General features: G+C 37.1%; 1 protein-coding gene across 1 annotated transcript in view; it reads right to left on the reverse strand.

Annotated features, from left to right (window-relative positions):
• The window catches only part of PLD5 (phospholipase D family member 5), a 189,423-nt gene that overhangs the window by 65,459 nt on the left and 101,761 nt on the right, over nucleotides 1–22,203 (reverse strand). The window contains exon 3 of the mRNA XM_074863234.1: nucleotides 7,935–8,103. Within this exon, the coding sequence (XP_074719335.1) occupies nucleotides 7,935–8,103 (169 nt within the window). The remainder of the gene's footprint in view (nucleotides 1–7,934; nucleotides 8,104–22,203) is intronic.

A 22,203-nucleotide genomic window follows, 5' to 3' on the forward strand; every position in this document is an offset into this window, starting at 1 on the left:
ATTGTGCAATACTATTGATGACAGGTGACATGCAGAGAATGAAGTGTTTTTATGCTGCATAAATGTATTTTTACATTTACTTTCTTCTATATAATTACATTATGTTAAATCAGGACAAAAAGTCCAAGGAAAAGAATTTATTACACTTATTCTGTATTGAATGCTTGTTTTGTAAGTTGTTCTAACCATAGTACAATATAGTATTCAAGTGGTCACATACTCATCTTTAGATGAGCTATACCAGGGGAGAAAACAATGATCTACGTGTATTTCATACACTTTCCCTTTTGACACTATTATAACTTTATTATTTAAGCCCTATTTCTAACACAGAAAAGAGAATCTCATACTGAGCCACAGTATGAGATTTAAATTGCTCCTTTTTTCCAAGAAACAAAGAAAAAGTAGACCTTCTGATTGCATAGTACATGCTTAATTTTAGATTCAATATTTTAACTTAAAGAAAAATGCTTACTTAGAAGCATCTAAGTACACAATGTCAAGAATAAAATACCTGGTGTACCATTACTGTGCTGTATTACTACAACCACAGTTAGAGGCTGTTTCCTTGCTGCCATTCTACCTTGCCACAGCAGACACCAGTTACAGTTAGCCGTTGAATACGCAAAAACTTTAGGGTATGCAGTTGATTAAGTGCCTGCCTACCTACACAGTTCACTTTAGATTTGATATAATGTTGGCCCCAAGGTAAAGCTAAACCAAAAAAGCAACAGTCATATTAACTTTCAAACAAACAGGTAGAAGACAAAGCTTTCCACAGGATCATGTTAGATTAATTCTCTATACAAACTGTTACTCTAAAAATCTTAAAAGGATCTTTCTGTTCAGTGAAAATGGCCATAGCAAAAGCAGTTTGGGATGATGCTGTCTGACACAGTATGGACTAACAAAACCTCAGACATAAGCCCTCATCTCACATTGAACCCAGAAGCAACAGACAGTGGAAAGCCACCCTTTGCTCTGTAATTGCCTGCATAGATTGACACTTCGAGCGTTGCTAAGCCTTAAGCATTAAGCAGTCACAGAAAGTTGCTCTTCACCTGTCTACAGTACAGATCGGTTTTTTAATATTCTCTTATTTTGAATATATGTAGCAAAATAAGAATACCCACCCTCCTGAAAGCTAGCTTTCTCAAAATTACAGAGCAGCCAGAGGCTGCAATGGAAACACAGAACTACCATTTATGTTTTACTTTTGTAATATATGCCTGCTTGCTGGCTCAAATCCACAGCACAGCTTCCTGCTCATCCAAGGCCTCACAGGAGCTTAGTAGTCAGTAAAATACTGCTATAGTAAAAGCATTAGACCATAGCTACCAGAACAGGAAAACAAAAACATGCTTTGCATGAAGCTCCAAATGCTTCTTAGATTCTGCATTTCTTGAAGTGACTAGATAGTCCCATATGTAAGAAATAACACCCGTGATTTAACTCACACACCCAAAATACCTTACTGAGTTGCTGTGAAAGTCAAGGAGTGGCTATCCCTCACATTCCTCATGAAGCTAAAAGGATCTTTAATTTTCAAATCAGTGACTGTCTTGGGGTTTTTTAAAAGGAAAAGAGGAGCAGATGTTACCAGAGGTAAGAATTAATGAGATAATAGTGTGGAGGGGGTGGATGCTGCATACAGAGTTATGCAGCAGCTCCATCGTGATCCCGGGGAAGTTGAAGGGCACCGGCCAGGATTCCTGAGTGCCCTGCTCCCCCCAAGAGGGTCTCTCCTGCAATTGCTGCGGACTGGCACTGGTAGACTCTAACCGAATCTGGGAACAGCACTCACTGTGCTGTTGTCTGCCAAGTTCCCAGCCCATACCTTGCCCTATCACCCAGCTCCCCCAGGGTGACAGGTTCCTGACATGCCAGAGCTCAGGCTGCCTCTGGACCCACTTCTTCTGGATCCACTGGCTGGAGACCAACAGTTTTGATTTTGATTAATTATATCTTTGCAAAAAGTGAGCAAGGAAAATTAAGGAATAACAGGCTTGCATGACATTAAGTAATTAATTAATTATGTAGAAATTGCTACTCAGAAAGGTTCTATGTGTTGATTTAATTTACTAGGTAGAAAGACAAACAGACACACACTGGTTTTATCTGGGTTATCTGTAAAAACTGATTTTGACTAGAAGCATAGAGGAAAGCTATCACAAAAATAAACATGGAAAAAGCATTCATAAATTTGATGGAAACTGATTTGAGTTATCTATATGAATTAATGCATTAACTGTTCAGATAAAGAAATGCTTAGAAAGTTAACATCTAAAGCTCATAAAATTAATTGTTTCAGGAGATGGTTCTTTACCAGTTTTTTTCCCCATGGTAATTGTTTTTGGACATTATTGCCATTTCTACCTGCACAAGATTTTATTTACATATGATTTACAAAAGCTTTGATAAACAAGCCTGGACTTTCTGTATTAATTTTAGTTTGGACAAAAAAGAACACGGCAGTGTTTCCTGAGTTTTACCTGTCTTAGCATGCCCTGATGCAACCAGCACGGCATCCTTGATGGACCACCTGGCTGTCTCTTACAGGCCATGCTGCCAGCTGAATGGTCCATCCTATGGGTGAATAGATCACTTGGAATGCAGCCCTGCATTCCAATGGAGATACCTTCTCTGAAAATGCATCTCTTTTCCCATCAGGAACACCACAACCTATATACTTATAGTATACTTTTTTGTCCAATTATGTTCATAAATGGTAAAACCTCAAATTGATAAAACAGTTAAAGCATCTCTGAGTAGTGATGGTTAAGACTAGGAGTACACTCTACTCACCACAAATATGTGCGTTTCTACAGGTATACAAAAAACACCACCTGGTGCCAGAACTGTAAAGAATTCCCTCTGTTTCATCTCTAGCTGCATCATCCCTCAGCAGGCATTCATACACTCACCAAAGCTTAGTCTAGACACTCCAAACAACTATGAAAAATTCACAACTTGCATATAAAAAAATCTGTTCATACTATAGTAAAGTAGGGTACTAGAAATTCTTCCTTCATTACTGAGGTACCTGGCCTTCTTCCCCATTAATATTACTTTGAAACACAGTTTCTATACTTCCTGACATGTTTACTTGCAATTTTACTGTTTTGTTCTATGAAAGAGAAAAAAGACAGGACAGAAGGTCTGAAGAGTTTTGTCACTGCTGTCAGCACATTTGAAATGTTTCTGTTGAATACAAACCCTCATGCTGTCACTCAGACCACACTCCCTTGCGAGACAATACCAGACTGCCGCACAACTATGTGACAGCGATCAGAATCATTTCTACATACCCAGCTTGTGAGGACTGAGAAATGGTAGCAGCCAAGTGCCATGAAACTGTAGCATGCTACCTTATACCATATCTGCATTTTAACAAACAATACCACCAGAAATCTGCCTATCCTGATAAAATATTCTCTTACACTTTTCACTGGGCTGTTTCAAAAAACCTACTGAAAGTGACAAAATAGCATGTAAAAAGTGTTTATCACATGAACAAACTGACATTCTCGCAGTCGCTTTAAACTACCATACATCTGAAACATCAATCCCAATGCCACCTGGTGAATTGAAAAAACAAGGAAGGTATCACTACCAAAAGGCCCCAAAATTGCCCCTAAAGTTATTGCTTAGCAGTCACTGGGCAGACTGATTCTAGTCTGGCTGATTTCCCTTGCCTGATGTCTTTATCAGCATGTGTTCCTCATTAAAAATAAAATAGGGGAGATATGAACATAAAACTGCTATATTTATTGAAGTACTCTAAAATTGAATTATTGTGCTCTTTAGTAACTTAGATTGTAGGAATCTAAACTGTAGGAGTTTAGACAATTCTTAGCTTTTCCTTTCCACAGAAATAATACCAGTTACTTCCAGATTATTCTTCTGGATTTATTCTATGTAATTCTACTGATATTTGTCCTAATATTTGTCTACTAATAGTTGTCCTATAACCAAGCCTCTGGGTATATCTATAAAATACTGCTAAAAATTGTATCATGCTGTCAGAAACCAATAGAGCAAACAAATCAAGAAATCCTAACTTTCACTTCTGTTATTTAATACAGAACAGAGAAACTCAAACGCTCTCCTCAAATTCTTCTAGCAAAGCAGCTAATGAAAAGGGAGGGAATGTGCTTTCCTTTTAAAACCTCTCCTTTTTAAATTTCTTTTCTATGCCTTAGTCTGTACCAGCTGCATCAGGGAAATGCCACCACCTGAAGAGGAGAGTTGTTTGTGTAAAGATGAGCTTACAGAAAAGAAAATACACTGTGATCTCCACAGCTGATTGCAGCCAATTTCTGCTGCTAGCTGTTAGGTTTGGAGATGTGCTCTTCTTTGTACTTATTTGTGTTTTTTAATACTTGTCGAGGACAGATACTTAAACTCTGGCACTAACATTTGTTCTACCAAATAAAACACTTAAGATCCTTGGGCAATGCATGTCGGAGTGACACATGACTCATCATCAGAGATTCATTACAAAGCTAGACAGCTGGCTTACATGAGACATATCATCAGATGGAGTAGGAGACTTCTCCCACCAAGCCATTTGGGAACTGCACAATAGGTAGATAAATAAAGTCAGAACCATCTATTTTTTTATGTGATTGTTGTAAAAAGCAGATGCACATCTACCCTTCAATCACCTATGGTCATCCAAATAGTCATCCAGAGAGAAGTGTGCCATACTCATGGCAACGTCAATAAGCAATGATGGCATTAATTCTTATTTGTGAAACATAAAATGAAATAGGTCAGGAAGGACTTGCTGGAACTATAAAAGGTCACTCTAAATTAAAGTTTCTAAACATAAGATAAGCCAGAGGAAATGAATTGTGAAAAATCATAAAATTGGCATGATTCTATGTTCACCTCTCTCTTCACCACAAATGAATTAAAAGCTATCCTCAAAAATTGTGTTTCCATTTTCCTCTGATACCTCTAAACATCAGATTGCCACAGGAGGAATCACACATTCATATTCTGCAAAAGTCTCAAAGCCTCTACATGACAACTACCCTGCTATCTTGAAAATGCATAGATGACAACGCAAAGTCACCAAAACACATGGTTTTCTTCTGAATAAGAAAAGCAGGTGTAGAAAGCCTACTCAGTAGTTTGCCAAACATATATTTGTTTACTTGACTGCAGAAGCACACAAAACACTGCAGCAACATGTGTTTGCATTTGGAGACTCCAATTTAGCAAGACTTATGAGCTCAGACAGTTAAGCATAGCAGTTGTGACCTGGACAGCTCAGTCAGCAATGACTGTTTATTTAGATTTATAACAAGAAAACATGGACAGGCAACTGTCAAGGACACTAGGTAACACACCCACAAACAAAAAAGAAGAAAACCAGAGCAGGAAGTTCTGCAATTTTAGATATGCACATGTATACATATATAGTCCAATATACATTTGGACAAAATATGACCATATGGATGATACGTATATTGGGCATGTGTATATATATGCATGCCTGTATATAAAATTGCAGAATTTCCTGCTGTATTTTTCTTCAATACATATATTGAACATACATATGTATATATATAAGTATGCATGTGTGTATGTAGCTACACAAACACAGAAAAAGTAGCTAAACCTTGTAAATAAGAAAAAGAAATCTAGCCTACTCAGCTTTCCTCCTTCAAAAACCCGTATCTGTTGAAGTGCTCTTGTAGAGAACCTTGTTTTGCAATATGCCTTGAATATTCATAAAATGAAAATTGCTAGTTATAGAGCAGGATGTGGGTCCATATGGAAAATGGTTATGTCCTTGGTTTCTGATAAAACAAGAATCATTCAAGGAATGACTAAAAGTTACTCACTAAGCACCATACTACCTGGAAGTTTTGTATCTCAGCCCCTTACCTTTCATAATGCTTCTGCTATTTTGAGGCAAATTCCCCTGAACTCAAATTGCAAAGACTTGAGAACATTCAACTTACACTTCAGAAAATTACTAGATTACAATTATTGAAGCTCCTCTGAAATTTCACTTTCATTTTACAAGTGGTGAAAGCAGATGTAATGATACAAGTTTTCTCCTTTTCCTTTCACACACTAAGCTTTGTGTACATTCTCTGGGGCAGCGATTTGCCAAGAAACGCTGTCTCTTGGCAATTTCTTTAGCAATTAGACTGGCCAATAACAGTATAGTGTTTTAGCATGAATAGACAAGCTTGACAGAAAGATCTATCAGCTGTTCAGCCCACACTGCTGTACAAATGAGGAAATGACTGGAATATTAATTACCTTTAAACAGAAGTAATTACTCACTTTTGTAAGACTACTAGCAGGCAGAAATAGATAACTAGAATAGAATATTATGAAAAAGGTTTCATTTTTCTGGCTTTAACAGTGCATTTGAGGATGAAAGAGCAAATCCACTTCTTACATGTCTCTTCTTCCTTTCCATGCTCTGATATTCAGCAGTATCTTACAGTTTTTACTTTGCATGAGAATGTGGAACAGTGAATGGATTTGATGCTTAACTACTGAAATCCCAATTTCCAGTTTGCTATTTTTGTCTTCTGGGATTTGTTAGGCTCTGCTGGTTTTGAAGCAAATGACATGTTGAAATTTTTTCAGACAAAACATTTTTAAAAGATTCATGCACATACCAATTCATGCACATCCTAAAAACATCTAAGGCACTATCTCTTTGAATTCATCTGCTTGAATGACAATATATGGGTTTGATGTTTCTTAGGCAATAAATTTAAATACAGCTTAGCTGCAGAATTACACTGTGAAAAATCTCAATATTTTGATACTCAATAAATTTATTCAAAAACTATATTCCAATATTTATAAGCATTCTAAAAGGAAGGGTTTGCACTACATTTTCCATTTCACTGCTCATTTCAGATTTTCACTCTTTTAAATGGACATGCAGCAGATTTATTCTGAAGAAAAGTTAATGTATGCCATTCAACTAGGCTACAGGACTCTTTCAAAAGAAGTAGAATCCAGTTCATGATTTGAAAACACAGGCTATTTGCAGTACTATCTTTAGTTGCTCAGAATACCAGTCTTTGTCTATCATCTACCAAAAGGTATTTTTTTACTGCACAGCATCAACAGAACTAGAGAGTAAACCGAAGAGCTTATGACATAGTATGATAAGAGTTGATTCCTTACAGTTACCCAGCTGTCATTTTAACCACCTTTTGTGTCAGCTGAGAGGCTTCTTTCAGCAAAGAATCCATTTTGTGGAAAGGAAGAGATACTCTCAGCCTATCAATTCTTTGATACCTTAGTTTCACAAGTGATACTAAGTGGAAACCTGTCCTTACCATATTTCTAAGAGGATTGCTCTGAAGAATAAAGTGTTTGTTGGCACGGCATCATTGTAATAATGCATGTCTGTCTCATTCACTATGATTTATGTTTTCTCCTATTGCTCTTAATTGCAGAAGTCTTGAACACTGCTCCCTCCTAAAGTTAATTTTGAAAAGCTATGAGAAATCATCTGATACTACATTGTTCTTTATGAGTGTAATTCTATCCCTCTATTTCGCTACAGAATTAATCCACATGCTTGCTCTTTTACTTCATCAGTTGCATCAAACAGAAAATAAGTGTATAGATTTGTGGATATTCCCAAATTATGGATGTATTAATACAGGTACAATTTTGCAGGTTTCTTAAGATTACAACAATGACATCCTCTCCTAAGATGGAAGGGATATGAATATGTATTGGATGTATTATCTAGTCCAAGCGTGCCACTGCTCTCAGAAAACTATTGTATTGGCAGGAAAATCCCCATAAGAAAATGTTTTTTTAGACTACGCAAACAAAAAGGTCTGCTACAGGGAAGGACTGTAGCTCTAAAAAAATTAATAGTGAAACAACAAGAACAGATTCTCAAAGTCCCACCCTTTTGTTAGGCTAGAACATACCTGGCATGCTGATGGATGACTGTGATTGAGGTCCCACTGGGAAGATACTATGTCAACAGACTTTTCAGCCATATTAAGCAAATTCATCCAGCCTTGGAAAAGAGACAAATGGGATGGTGCACTGTCTGAATAGTTGATCCCTTCAGGAATATTTTCCACAAGAGCAACCCTGAGAATAGATAAGGAAAAAATAACCACTTAACAAAAGCACTTTTCTTTAGTAAAAAGTTCCAAATTGTAAAGAACATCAGGTTTTAGGCCTGTGGTTCAACATCTGCTCCCAGAGGCTCTCAGCAGTGTGCCACCCTGCAACTCACTCTGAAGTTGCTGACTGTCATGCTCCGCACTTCTCAAAACAATAAAATGCGGAAATGACCTACTGTTAATGCAGCAAAGCCAATTAAGCTTTTGAAAAAAGCTCTGCAAAATTAGCTTAAACATGGAAAAACTTACTACTTATAACACAGTAAGTGGGAATCAGGCCTTAATGTGAGGATGGGAAGAACAAAAAAAATTTCTTCTTGCTTTGCCACTCTCATCTTTGCATTTAATTTCTTCCTCTCTCTAAGCAATGTGGCAAGACATATACTGCCTGCGTTCTCTTCAGTCTGCTTTTACAGCTGACATTTTATTACACTGCAGTCTCTATAAATGAATTCTCTCTTTCCAACTGCTCTAAGCTACCTAATTTTTATGGTTTTGTTTACCTGTATAAGGCTCTAACTGGGATCCAGTGGTTAAGAAAAGATTATGCCCTTTTAATGTCCTATTCTTTTTGGTAGGCTCCTTGATCTTATTGTTTGTATTATTCAAAATGCTTGTAAATTACATTACATACATTCACACTGATCCAAGAAGCTAAACAAACATTGTAGTAAACTGACAGTTCAAAATATGGTCCTCTGCTTCAGGGAAATGATGTGTTTCATTCAGCATGCTGCCTCACTGCTAGATGTCCTTAAATTGCAGCAGGTAAAGCTCGTCTCTACACTCAATAGAGGAATCTTAAAAATAAACGCAAGTCACACAAGTTTCCCAACTCTGCCTTTAGGTAAACAGTTGAAATTTTCAACTTATCCAAGTGGCACTTCTGTAAGTGCCACCAACATCTGCCACTTTTACTGTGAATCATACAAACTAGATTTAGGAAAGCTGTAGTAGGAACTTGGAGAATACTCCTTTTTGTTGTATCCAAGTACATCAAGTATTTCCAGACTGTTTCTGTACTTATTAATAGCATTAATTACCAACTCCAGCAATATGAATATAATTTGTAAACTTTTTTTAAGTAAATCATTAGTACAAATCTGTAGTATAAATGAGAAATGTACAATTTCTGACCATTAGAAAAACAGATTAGTGCAGTATCTTCTGTTAATTCAGTTCACCCTACAGAGTCACAGGGAAACTTTTACAGCTATTTCAGAATATCAAGCATGTTTGTGAAGTTAACCCATTAAAAGACTGAAGATTAGTAGTCTTTTAACAGTATAAATAAAACCCAGCAAGAACTGTGATAAAGTAAACCTGTGGTAATTATCACATTCTTACTTTCCTGGCCTGGCAAAAAATTCCACCTCACCCCACCCCCACCCCAAACCATAACAGGCACAGCTCCTCTTTTCATTAAACATTCAAGTATGTTCTTTCCTTCCCTAAAATCCGTCAAACAACATACATATCAATAAGCTACAATTACTGATGATGTTCTCCACAACACACTTTGAACACACTATTCTATTGATTAACATTAAACTTAACTGCATTACAGTAACAGTTGCAACACCAGTAAATTAACTGCAAAAGGTTAAAAACACAACTTGATTTTTTAATGTTTTCAAAGTATGTTTTATTCTAAAACATTCTACCTACCTTGTTTACAAGCTTTTCAAAATAACTAGTGCCCTAAAAATTTAGAGCCCTTATTAGTCTATTAGCAATGCCGTACTTTTAAAAAGAAACTATTTTACTCTAACACTCAAAGTTTTAGACTCACTTCTACTGCATCTAATCCTGTTACAGAACTTAATAAAACTCTTGTTAGATCCCTTGAAAGCCTGGCTAGTTCTTTTTCAAAAGTTTACATTACTTATCACATTGCAGCTCTTAGCAATTTCCATGTTCCCAGAGCTGTTTTATGGAGAGCTGTAGGATGCCCACCTTCAAAGAGCAAGATATCGAAGCACAGAAGATAAAGTGATCTCTACAACGACATAAAAAAAAATCCCAACAATCTAGTGGCAAAATGAGAAATGAATCCATGTCTTTCTGGCCTCCTCCATCCCCTACCCAATCACACGTAGATACAGGAGAGAGTTATTTTGAATATTCTCCAAAGATATTCTTTATATCAAATGATTATGCAAAAAATAATCTATCAAATGTGGTTCTGATTTAGCTAGAAATTAAAAATGCACAACACTCCTTTAATACAAGATGTAACCAAAACTTCTTGACATTAGAATATTGCCTGACATACACAGCATTTTCTGGTTGGACCTATGCAAATGAATATACAGGAGCCCAACAACTGATAGGATTGAATCTGTCCCGGTCACTTCAAGTGGCTTGCAGTGGTGTTTCCCATGGGCTGTACTGAACTGCTGTTTCACTGGAAAGCATTAGCTTAACTTCCATTCTTTCACCTCTGTCTGACAAGTTGAAAGCTGCCAAAAAGGTAACACTGTCACAGAGTCACAGAAGTGCTGAGATGATCTGGAGATCATGTAGCTCAACCACCCTTGTCAAAGCAGGGTCAATGACAACATGTTGCTCAGGACATTGTCCAGTCATGTTTTGAATATCTCCAATATCTCCAAGTCTAAGAAGCTTAACATATTATATTTGAGATCAGGGCCCTGATCCAGCCAAATACATACATATTTATTTCTGAATCATTGACTTCATGTTATTTAGGTCCAAAGTAGGGGAAAATGCTGTGTGTATATATATATATATATATATAATAAACCCAGATTCCAGCTATACCTTAAAGAGTAACGTAGGAAGAGCTGCAGGTGTGGGTCACTGCTCTATAGATACATTTGGGTACAGATACCATCAAGATATACAGAAAAGTTGGGCTCTTCCTCCTGTTCCACAGGTTAAAACCATTTACTTATTCAAATAAAGTAGCAAGGCAAATTTGCTGGGCAAAAGGAAATTCATCTCCCTTTTAAGAAAGGGCCCTTCTCAGGGACAAGGTGTCTCTTGGTAAAGAAGTTTGTCCTGACTGTTGGACTGAACTTGCTCTTCACTAAGAGATAAGCTCCCAATTTTTCAATATGCATACTGTTCATCAGGCCACAGCACTAGCACTAAATAAGGAACGTGACTACGCAGCTCCTGCCATTTTTATAATTTGGGTTTGATTATATAACAGAAGCCAAACGCATTCCAGGTAGCGAAACTGTTATTCAGAACAGATATTATCTGTTAATATATTTCCTAGTCTTTTGTTTAACCAAATAGTACGTACTTTGTGTTCTTTAGCAGACAAAGACATTTCATCTAGCTAGGGCACTAGTTAAAATGTTGTTTTCAGAGTTTAGACTTCCCTTTAATAATGAACTGATTCTGCCAAAACACCCCAATATATTCCTCTACCTACTCAAAAACTCAACACCAAGCTCAGAAGTTAAAAAAAAGTCAACTACTAAGTTTCTAAACTAAGTGATTTTGCCTTCATAATCTTCTCTTTTCCTTTAGCACAATAGCAAAGTTCCAGTGCTTAGTCAAGAAGAGTTTTGTTAAAACTTCTGTGCAAAAGTTTGAGTTTGCAAGCCCCGATTCCATCAATAAAAGCTAAATTTAGCTCTTATTTTTTGTTGCAATATGACCCACAAAGAGGTTTTTAAAACTTGTTATCACAAAATCTTCCAGGAGAGAGGGTCATTCACAGACCCTGAGGAAGATCAGACATGGTGACATAATTTATTCTGCAAAAATGGCATATTGACAAAGCAAAACAGAACAAATGTAGCATGGCAATTAAACGGACTTTTCCTATGTTCAAAATCATTAGCAGATAACCTTACACCTGTTAGATGAGATGTCCTTCCCTGATTTCCTGGTACTGTTAAGTATTTCATCTGATTAATGCAAACATAGACTAGCCCATTCAGTTATATAGCTGAATATTCTCAAACCTACCTCACACAGACTGAGAAACCTGAAAGTAATATTACATGATTTCTGTGAAGTTATAGAGAGAGGCAAGGGTCAGAGCTGAGATTCAAGCTAACCAAAATGTGGTAAACAGTGTAACGGTATTTAATGTCTACCAAAGAATAGATATTGACCTCAATAATAAGACCCTTCTGAGCTCAGCTTCATGACTTTAGCAATTCCAAGTGAATTTTGTCCAAGGCTAAGGACTGTTCTTCATCTTTGACAGTTCTTTGGTCAGAAAGTGAGAAGGTTTGTTTCTGATCTCACACTAATTTTTTTCCTCTGAAGGAAACAGAGATACTCTTAATTTAGCATCTGGGTTAATTAGAGTAGAAAGAAGGCTAGGGCAGTGAAAATATGCAGAGGCTATATGCCTGTCTCTTGAATAACCTTGGGGTTATTGGGAAAAATTTATAGCTCTGTCTGCTGAAAAGTTTAGCTGTAATGATTACAAAAGTATAAAAGGTAAGTTCTTTTGATAGTTCAAACTTCACACCATATTAAAATGATAAGCTGTAGAACTTTATTCACTACAGTTTGTCTCAATCCAGAGTCATACACTAAAGAAAATCCAGGTCATATGCACTGTCTCTACAACATCTGAATTTACTCACCATTAAAGGGAAGAAACATGATAAGAAAACACTGCAATGATTTCTATGAGAGAATAAAGAAATGAAAAATGAATAAAGGCTATCTTTGTCATAAGACTGCTATATTTCATACAAGGGAGAGATAAAAAGAAAAAAGAAGAAAGAGGGAGGAGGGAGGAGGGAGAGAAGAAAAAAGAAGAAAAAAAAGACTACTAGGAAAGGTGCATCAGACCTGCCCCTACACCAGGGTCCTAGTTAAAGATACTTTCTTGTGACCCCTCTCGCTTTCTTAATCCAGAAGCCCTGGAAACACCAACCCCAGCCCTGAAAAACCACAGCTCCTCACAGAGTTCCAGCTCCTCTTTTCTTATAGCCCCATAGTCTTAATACCCGTTCAAAACCTACCATCTTTCTCAGACCAGTGCTTTCAGATGAGGCTTTCACCATATCACCTTGAAACCCTCCACTTTCTTCTACATCATTATCACCCCTACCACTCTTCTCCCTCAGATCTACTCATTAACTGTCATGCTAGCCAAGACCATCTTCTCTTTAGCTCCTCAACAGAACCAAAGCTCCAGTTCTTGTTTCTGAAAAGAATTAAGAAATATCCTTCTAGATAGGGTATAATTACTATTTCAAAAACATGCAGAACAAACTCTCTTTTCTGGCTTCAGAGAAGTGTCCTAAAATAAGAGAAAGTACAGCATAACTTATCAATATATTTGGATATTCCCCTTAACAGTCGGTGGTAAGGATTTGGAAGATCAAGTGCTACAATTCTACTTGAGATCAGACTCCAGAGCATAAAGGTATGCTGTGTATTTGGATAATTACATGACATATCCGGTAAAGAAAAATTAAACTGTGCATGATATGAAATATTTACTCTGTAATTAATTACATCTAATTCTTCCAGTATGAGAAGTTACAAAATCTGCTAGCTGTTGATTTCAATTTTAAATAAAATATGTCTGACACACTAAAGTAAATTCATGACTGAACACAATGGTTAAAAGTGAAATGGAGAACAGGTAAGATTGAATTTAAAATGTACCGTGAACTCACATTAAGTACTCAAAAGCATCTAAATTATTAGCATCTAACCGAGAATATCCCAAGCTCTGTAACATTCCTCTAACACTGATAATCTCAACTGGTGAGGCACATGTATGTGCGTTTGTACAAGTGCATACGCCTGAGTATATGCACACTACAAAAGCTCTTTGCTGACATTTACTTGTCTGCTTTTTCAATTTTAGTCATGAAGACTTTGATCTCCAGAGACAAAATCTTGGGATGCTGAATGCTTGGTTTAAGACTATGCTTTGAATTAGATCTGCAGGGAATGCAGATTAAGTTCACATTTATAGTATTAAATATATTTTTCTGCAGACATGCAGCATTGAGCTCCAGGTACAGTGTTTTATCTGAACATTTCTGAGTATGTGATAGAGAAGACCAGTGTGATGTTTAAACAGGAAAGCTGCTCTCAGTGCCTCCCTGATGAATACATATTTTCAGCATGTAATCATACACTCAATGATAAAACACTGCAATGAGCATATTAACACTTATTATTTTAAGAATTAAACTGTGCTGGAATTTTAGACACACATAGTGCCAGCCTCTGTTTTGAAGAAAGACTCTTCATCTCTTGATTGTCGTTATATTCAGAATCTGGTAACCAGTAATGAGATATGAGGGTAAAAAGGTAAAAATCTGTCGTACAGGAAGTCCAACTAGATGGTCTAAAGCAGATTTCCTAACTTTCCTGTCCCTGGACATGTGAATTGCAACCTAGTGGGATAAAAGGGGAGTGGTTTAACAGGGTGGATGGTGTGCACGTAAATAGGACTACTAAACTGTTGCGTTGGAGCATATAATGAAATAGTTCTACGGCTACAGCGTGCAGCGAAGCAGAATTCCTTCTAGCTGTGCTGCCTCAAGCCAAGGAGGCACATACTGGTCCTGGGCTTCTGCTCTTCAGCACAGTAGTCAGTGACTCCTCAGTCACACTGCTCACCTGGGCCAGCGTGGATGCCAGCAGGGCACCCTGGCACAAGAAAGGGCCACAGCATTTTACATTACAAATACAAGACATGCAGATAATTTCCTAAATAACATGTAGCTAGAGCCAGTTAAGCCATCCTGCATCTACTGCAAACAGTTTGACAGATCTAAACAGTGGCCTAAATTCTGTGAATACCATCTGTGACTCAGAAGACACAGGCCCCTTCAGCCAAGTGAGTGGCCTGATCTTATTTAACATGCAGCTGCTGGAGGTGGCTGTGGTACAAGAGTGGGAATAAACAGCCCTGCAAACTTCAAGTGTTCACTGAAGCACTTCAGATAATGCCTAAAATTAGAAGTTGCCTTTCAGCTTTCCCCTTCTATGGCTGCCCCTTCTTTGTACTTAGTCTCCTTTCAATTTTTCTTATCAGTCCACAGAAGCAATTGAAGTATGCTAACTATATGCCAACACATATTTTAAGTCCTCACCACTTAGGCCTTTTTATGTTTTCCATAATCAACTTGGAGATCACTTTGCTATTGCTATTCCCACATAATTGTTTTTGTGCCCACTCATCATGATGTCTACAAGCCAAATACAGTGTGCAGACATGCACAATGCATCCATCAAGCTTGGCAAATTTTATGTGCTAGATTCTTCGTTGGTACAATATAAAAGATAAGAATTTCGGTCAGCAGTTATGTCAATGAAACAATATTGGGTTTTACCAGTTGAAGATTAGACTCAATTCTCTGGGCCTACAGAATAAATAACTAGAAGCACTCCAGGAATACCTCTTCTCTTTGGACTGCCCCATGGATTGTTATGTAAGAAAAAGATTATTCCCTTCCTCTCATACCATCATCTTCAGAAAGAACATACCAACAATAAAATCCTGCTGTTTCAGCTTCCCTCAAGTGATGTGCAACACAATATTTGTGTTATAACATACCGTAGACACATAAGTTTCATAAGAAGGACCCACTATAGAAAAACACAAGTCATCTAAGGTTTAAAACTGTGAATGATTTCTAATTAAATGTATTTTAGGTGATAAAATGAAATTTACACAGATGTATTTCAGATGCAACTTCCAATTCTCAAAGGCAAAACTATATCCAAAACGGGAAAGAATTGACCAGATGTTTTACAATATCACTTCAACCTACTGCAGACAATATTTCCCTTATGCCAAAGCAAGTCTGAACCTCAGTCAGAAATCCAGTCTAGCCTGCCATGACTACTTTAATACTGGAACCAAGATAGCAGTCATGTAAAGTATCAAATGAAAAAGGAGCACCAGCATGGGAAGAAAAGAAAAACACAAGAGAGAATAAATAGTAAACAAAGATCTTCATTTGTTTCTACTGACATGATTGATATTTGCCTCAGTTCAAAAAAACATGCAAATAAAGTGCAACTTAGCATTGAGCCTTTAAGTAGACTCATTTCTTAGGACTTCCGATATAGTTGATGGAGACTTCGGCATTTTCTTGAGTTATGCAGGTCAGTCCAGCTCAATACTGATCTTTTCCCTCCACTATTACATATCCAGGCTCATACCAAAATCAATCCTCATCAACTGCCCCTTGCTACATAAATAGGATGCTGAAATGAAGGTATAAAATTATTTAGCATCATTAAGACTCAATAACAAATCCCTCATAAAAGAAAAAAATTAGAATGCAATTGAAGAGGCAGACAAAATATGTACAGATCCTTCTGGAATAAAAATAACATGTGGTTTTCCTTCAGGTGCTTTGCTTTAGGTTTCTAGCTCCATTAATGTTAAGCCTGAACATTAGCACACCTGTTGAAAAATACCTAGATAGCTTAGATGTTTTTAAATTATTTCAAAAGCAAATTAATATAACTGATTATTAAATTCCAGTCATAACTCAGCCAAATAAAGCTATCACTAACAGATATCATCAGCTGAGATCCTGAAATATCTCTTCACCCAGCAGAATTAACATCATAAGAAGGCAGTGGACCAAAGAAATTTTTAATTTACTGAATTGACTTTAATTGACTGTTAATTTACTGAACAGATAGGATGTAGAGTTTGGTCCTCTGGACTTCAATCTGGCATTTCTCAGCAATTCAGCAAAGAAGATATTTCACAAGTCCTGAACATAAAAACCTAATTGTTCCAGAATTAAAAGTAAACACTGAGTGTAAACAAAATGAAAACATTTTACTGTAACCTTCTGCTTCACCATCCTATGATAAAGCCCAGTATAGTCACAATTCCTAATTTCTCAGAACAATTTATCCTCTCTTTTATACCTTCTGCAACCATTTATATATATACAGGCCAAACAGGTAAAAACCTAGTATTTCAGAATAGATACATGTTTTATGGAATAATTATAGGAATAATTATAAATATTTCATAGTTTTTGATTGGGATAAGAAGTTTATCAACACCAGCTGAGGAAAAATACAGTATCAAGCTGAGCAGCCAAGCCATCAAACCAGAAATGAGTTTACCCACATTTAATAAAGGCAAGTGTAAAAACATAACAAAATTAAAATCTATATGATAGAGGTCCTGTGCTACTCCCAATTTCAATTTTGTATGTGAATATGTCCCATGAACAGAAAAGAACCCAGCTTAATACCAAAAATTAACATTGGATTAACCACAGACTGAATTAGGGCTGGTTTGACCAGAAAACGAATACACTATCCCAATGAAAATCCTATGCTTTATGGTCCAGGCTTTCCCATCTTCATCCATGACAATTAGTGCCTTATTTCATGAGGAAGGAAAGAATTATTTGCTAGAGGGAAGGGTTGCAATCGTAACACCTACATCTGTGTTTCCAAGAGACAGAGTGAAATTTCATTTTAGGAAATGTTTAAGTGTCTTATTTAAACATTTCACTTCAGGTGAAATCTTGCAAGAACTGATGAGCACTGGATCATCAGTTTCTAAATTCCAGCTCTTGAAGTCCTCCTATGTTGTCTAAATAGTAATCAGAACTCAAATGTACAATTTTCATACTAACCTAAAAGTTCAGCACTCGGATAAATGCATTTACTATTCAATGTAATGCAAAAATGTGCCTGGATTGTTCGATAAGGCCACTAGAGATGTCAAAAAGACATTATTTGAACCAAATTGCCACAGCAGTCATCTGACCCTCCCCACATTCTCATGGGAGCTGACATTTCAAAATTCATAATCAACAGAAAAGGCACCATACTCTAAATTTCTAGATTCTTGCAATTCTTTGCTTACTGTCAGAACTTTGATTTGCACCCTTTTTAAATGGGATAACCCATTTTGATCAGAAACAAATTTCTTAAGTTTCAAGTAAATCTTATTTCACTGAACAATCACTTGTTTGAAGTACTCAAAAGTTTTTCTCAAATGAAACACTGAGGCACTTTTATGACAAAGAAAGCAACAGTATCTCTAGACACTAATCATTCTTTTCAGAGTACACTGTAGCTGAATTTCACATACAAGAAGGGACAAGAATACAGAGGTCGAACATTGCAGCGTTCTGCTCATGGATCTCTTCATGCACCACAGATATAAGCCTTGGGGATACATATGAAATCTATTTAATGGGCACAGACTAAGAATGGAAATTGCCATCTGTTCCTCTCATATATTTGGGCTTTAAGACACTTCCATTAGGCTACTGTTAGGGTATGAAGAGCCATTGCAAGAACCTCTAAAATTTAGCTGTGACATGTCTCTGTCGTTATCATGTCTAAAACATGCTACAAAACTTTTCAGCACCTTATCTCATGTCAGAATAAATTTCTTTTAGACTCTGAATTCACAAAAGTGTTTAAAGACAGTGGAATGAAAACAGCTTCCATTGTGATTTTATTAAAAAAACCACAACAATGAAGAAGGATGACATATCAACATTTGCATATGGCTGAAATTTATTTGGAGTCGTAACAGCCCTTCAAGAGCTCTCATGTGCTCTGCCAAACTTCAGGTATCATAACAAGTTTCTCCCATCAAAGATTCTCTATGACTACCACAGCTTCATTCTGTATTTCCCTTCTCATCATTTCTCTCCCTCATTTTTTCCCCAGATGCTCAGGCATTCATTCCAGCTCATTGTGGAGCACTTTGTGACAGGGAACAAAGAGAATTTCTCTCACAGTTACCCTTCATTATGATGATGTTTTATACAATGAAACTTAAGACTTTGGTTAGTAAGTGCTCAAAATGCATCATTTTGAATGAACTGTTCATTCTTGGGAGATTTCCTTTCTCCCTGCTTTTGAGAAAAGAAATGCTAGGAAGAAGCCAGAGAGTGGAGTCAGCACAGTCCTTTTGTGGGGATTATTAGGCTTTCTAAAGACAATAGGCTGACTCCTGTATTGTTTCCTGGACATTCCCTGCATCAGAACAGCTTGCTCCACCCATGTGCCATCTTCTTTTTCCCCATCTTTTGCTCTAGTTATTCTCCAATTTGAACTCTTCCATTTCCCTGCCTCCTCCTACCCTTGCCTCCCTCGTCTATGTATTACATCTTAGATGACCTCTTTTGCTTTTGTTTTGCTCCTTCTAGTTAGTTTTCTACTCATTAAATCTCTTCCAAATTACTTAATTAGCAGAAAACATAGTATTGTTATTAAATCTGTGAGACACAGTTCTGTGCATTCTGTCCTGTTCCTCCACCATACCTGATTTGTCTAGGTAGACTAAAAGCTCTTTATTAGTTGGAGTCCTTGTTACTCTAGTAGCAGTCAGAAACACAGTGGGATCGATCTTTGGTAAATTTCCAGGAATTACTGCATTAGGAAAGAGCAGCGTGGGCCTCTGAAAATCTCCACTGACTGTATACAATATTCAGGGACAGACTTTTCGGTGGGTTTTTTGATTTGTTAGGGGTTTTTTTGGTGTGTTAGGAGGTTTTTTTGGGGGGGGGGGGGGTGAGGGTGTTCTTTTGTTGTTTTTTTAAGGGGGTTTATGGATATCTTGGCAGCTTTCCAATGCACAGCAGTAACAACTAAGACTTCTAATTACTATTTCTAATGATAATTCTTTTGAAAGTCTGCTGCAGCTTACCTTTAGCTGCAGTAAATAGAAAACCAAATATATTTATTTGAAAATGTGGTTACCCTACCTACAAGCAGCTTACATGGTAACACAGTAAGCCATTGACAGTGTGTAGGAACTTAAGTAGAAGTTCCAAACTCAAATGGAAAAGGTTTTCTGGGTGATAGAGTCCCTGTCCTTGCTACTTCAGGAAATGTTTCATATGCTTTTATTCCAGAGGAGAAAAAGATAATAGAGCAAGGAAGGGTTTTTACCACCACTTGTCCTACTGGAATATTTTTTATCCTGCTGCTTTTGTAGGCAGAAACCTGCTTCACTTGATATCCTTTTACCTGCTTTATCTTTTATCCTCAGTAACCCAGATCCCACCCTGGAATTTCTCTCTTCTGTGATATTTTTATGGACAACAATCTTTTCACTTCTTAGCTTTCACCCTGCACAGCCAAGTGCCTTCATTGTCCTTTTATTGCATAGACTCTTCATTCCTAGAACCTCCTCCTACTCAGCATGAGTTCAACCTTCTTGATTATTAATGGTCAGTTATACGTAGTATTCCAGATTAAAATTTATCAATGCCTTTCAAAGTGGCATTAATACTTCCTTTGCACTTCTGGTTACATCTTGCCTGATGTGAATAGTATTGCATCTATCTCTAAGCAATTCTGTCTTCTTTTATTACAGGAATTGCTTCCCTTAAATAGTATAAAGATAGAATATCTAGTTAAATTACAGTTGGTCTACTGCCAAGGAGTGACTAAAATCAAACTGGTTAACAAAATGGTACAGATATCCCCATGAGAAACCAAAAGATGTATTTAAGATCCATTATAACGTCATAAATTTGAAAAAGTTTCCCCATTCTCAGTCTGGGGAAGGGGCATTTTTGGATCGCTTATATTTATTTTTGCCTTCAGATCATATATTTTCTCATTCAAATTTAATTCTAATGATGTCTGTGGGGAAACATATCTTTAGGAGGCTCTACAGTCAGCTGCTACTTTATTCACATATTTAAGTCAGAAAACTTTACTAAACCAGACCTCTGTCATTTCCTGCTTCTACACCACTGCTGTAGTCTGTGAAGTTCAAAGAGTAAAATAAAGTTAAAAAGATACTTTAAAAGACTGAAGAAAGACCAATTAAAAGCCAGATAACTGCTGAAATGTGTAGCCAACATAAGAAAAATGTATTTACAACCTTTTTCTGAAGCTGCAAGGAACAAGTTCCAACAAAGCAGCCAACAGTTGAGGTAGCTTTATTTCTCTCAAAACTGCTTCTGAGGATGTTTTATTAATATTTTCAACTAATCCAAGAACAGACTAACCACAGAACCTGGAGATAAACTCCATGAAATATGAAACATGAGAAATGTGAAGCAGAAAGGACAAAAAGAAGGTGAAAAAACCAGAAAGTGTGCAAAGAGAAATTTTGAGGAGTTAACCCTGTCCCTGATAAGAAATTGTATCATGATTGGGATCTGCAGCAAAAAACCTTGAAGAAACTCTGCTGAAAGACCCAGAATTAACCCTTAGCAAAAATATTAGAGATTGCCAGAATCGCCAATGTCATACTGAATCCTAGGGAAGGCAGACACCCCTCTGAGAAGTGGACATAAAAAGCTAATCTAACTATAAAGAACAACACAACTGCAGAAGGGATTAAGGAGCTCCAACTGGCATTCCAGCAGACAGTATCATCAAATAATTCAGGTTAGAAGATACCCCTGGAGGTCATCTAGTCTAACTTCCTGCTCAAAACAGGTCCACTTAGATCAGGTTGCTCAGCACTTTGGTAAAATGTTGAATATCTCCAAGGATGGAGATTACACAATCCTCTCTGGGTGCATGTTTTGATATTCAACACCTCTCACATGGAGGAAAAAAAAACCCAACCCATGTACTTTATTGGAATTTCCTGTGCTGTGATTTGTATCTCTTGCCTCTTGTCCTATCATGTGCACCCTCAAGAAGACTCTGGTTCTGTTGTCTCTATAACCACCCATAAGGTACTTGTAGGCAGCACTAAGATTTCTTCTCTTCTCCAGCCTAAACAGTTCTCTCAGTCTCTGCTTGTACTTTGTGCACTCGAGTTCCCTAACCATTCCAGTTACCATGCACTACATCTGCTCTAGTGTTTCAGTATCTCTCTGGTATTGGAGGACTCAAAACCAGTCGCAGTATTCCAAATGTAGTCTCACAGGTGCTGAACAGATGAGAAAAATAATTTCTTTACACTCTTGCTGATAAAGCCCACAGGCCGTTGCCCTCCTCTGATTCATATTCAAGCTTGTTTCTACTCAGAACTCCAGATCCTTTTCTGCAAAGCTGCCTTCTAACCACTTGCACAGGGTTATTCCAACCCAGGTGCAAGACTTCACATTTGCTCACATTGAATTGGTACTGATGATCACAACTCTCTGAGCCCAACAGAACAGCTGGTATTTCACTCAGTTCA

The sequence above is a fragment of the Strix uralensis genome, chromosome 3 (genome assembly GCF_047716275.1).
Source record: "Strix uralensis isolate ZFMK-TIS-50842 chromosome 3, bStrUra1, whole genome shotgun sequence".
Classification (NCBI taxonomy): Eukaryota; Metazoa; Chordata; class Aves; order Strigiformes; family Strigidae; genus Strix; species Strix uralensis.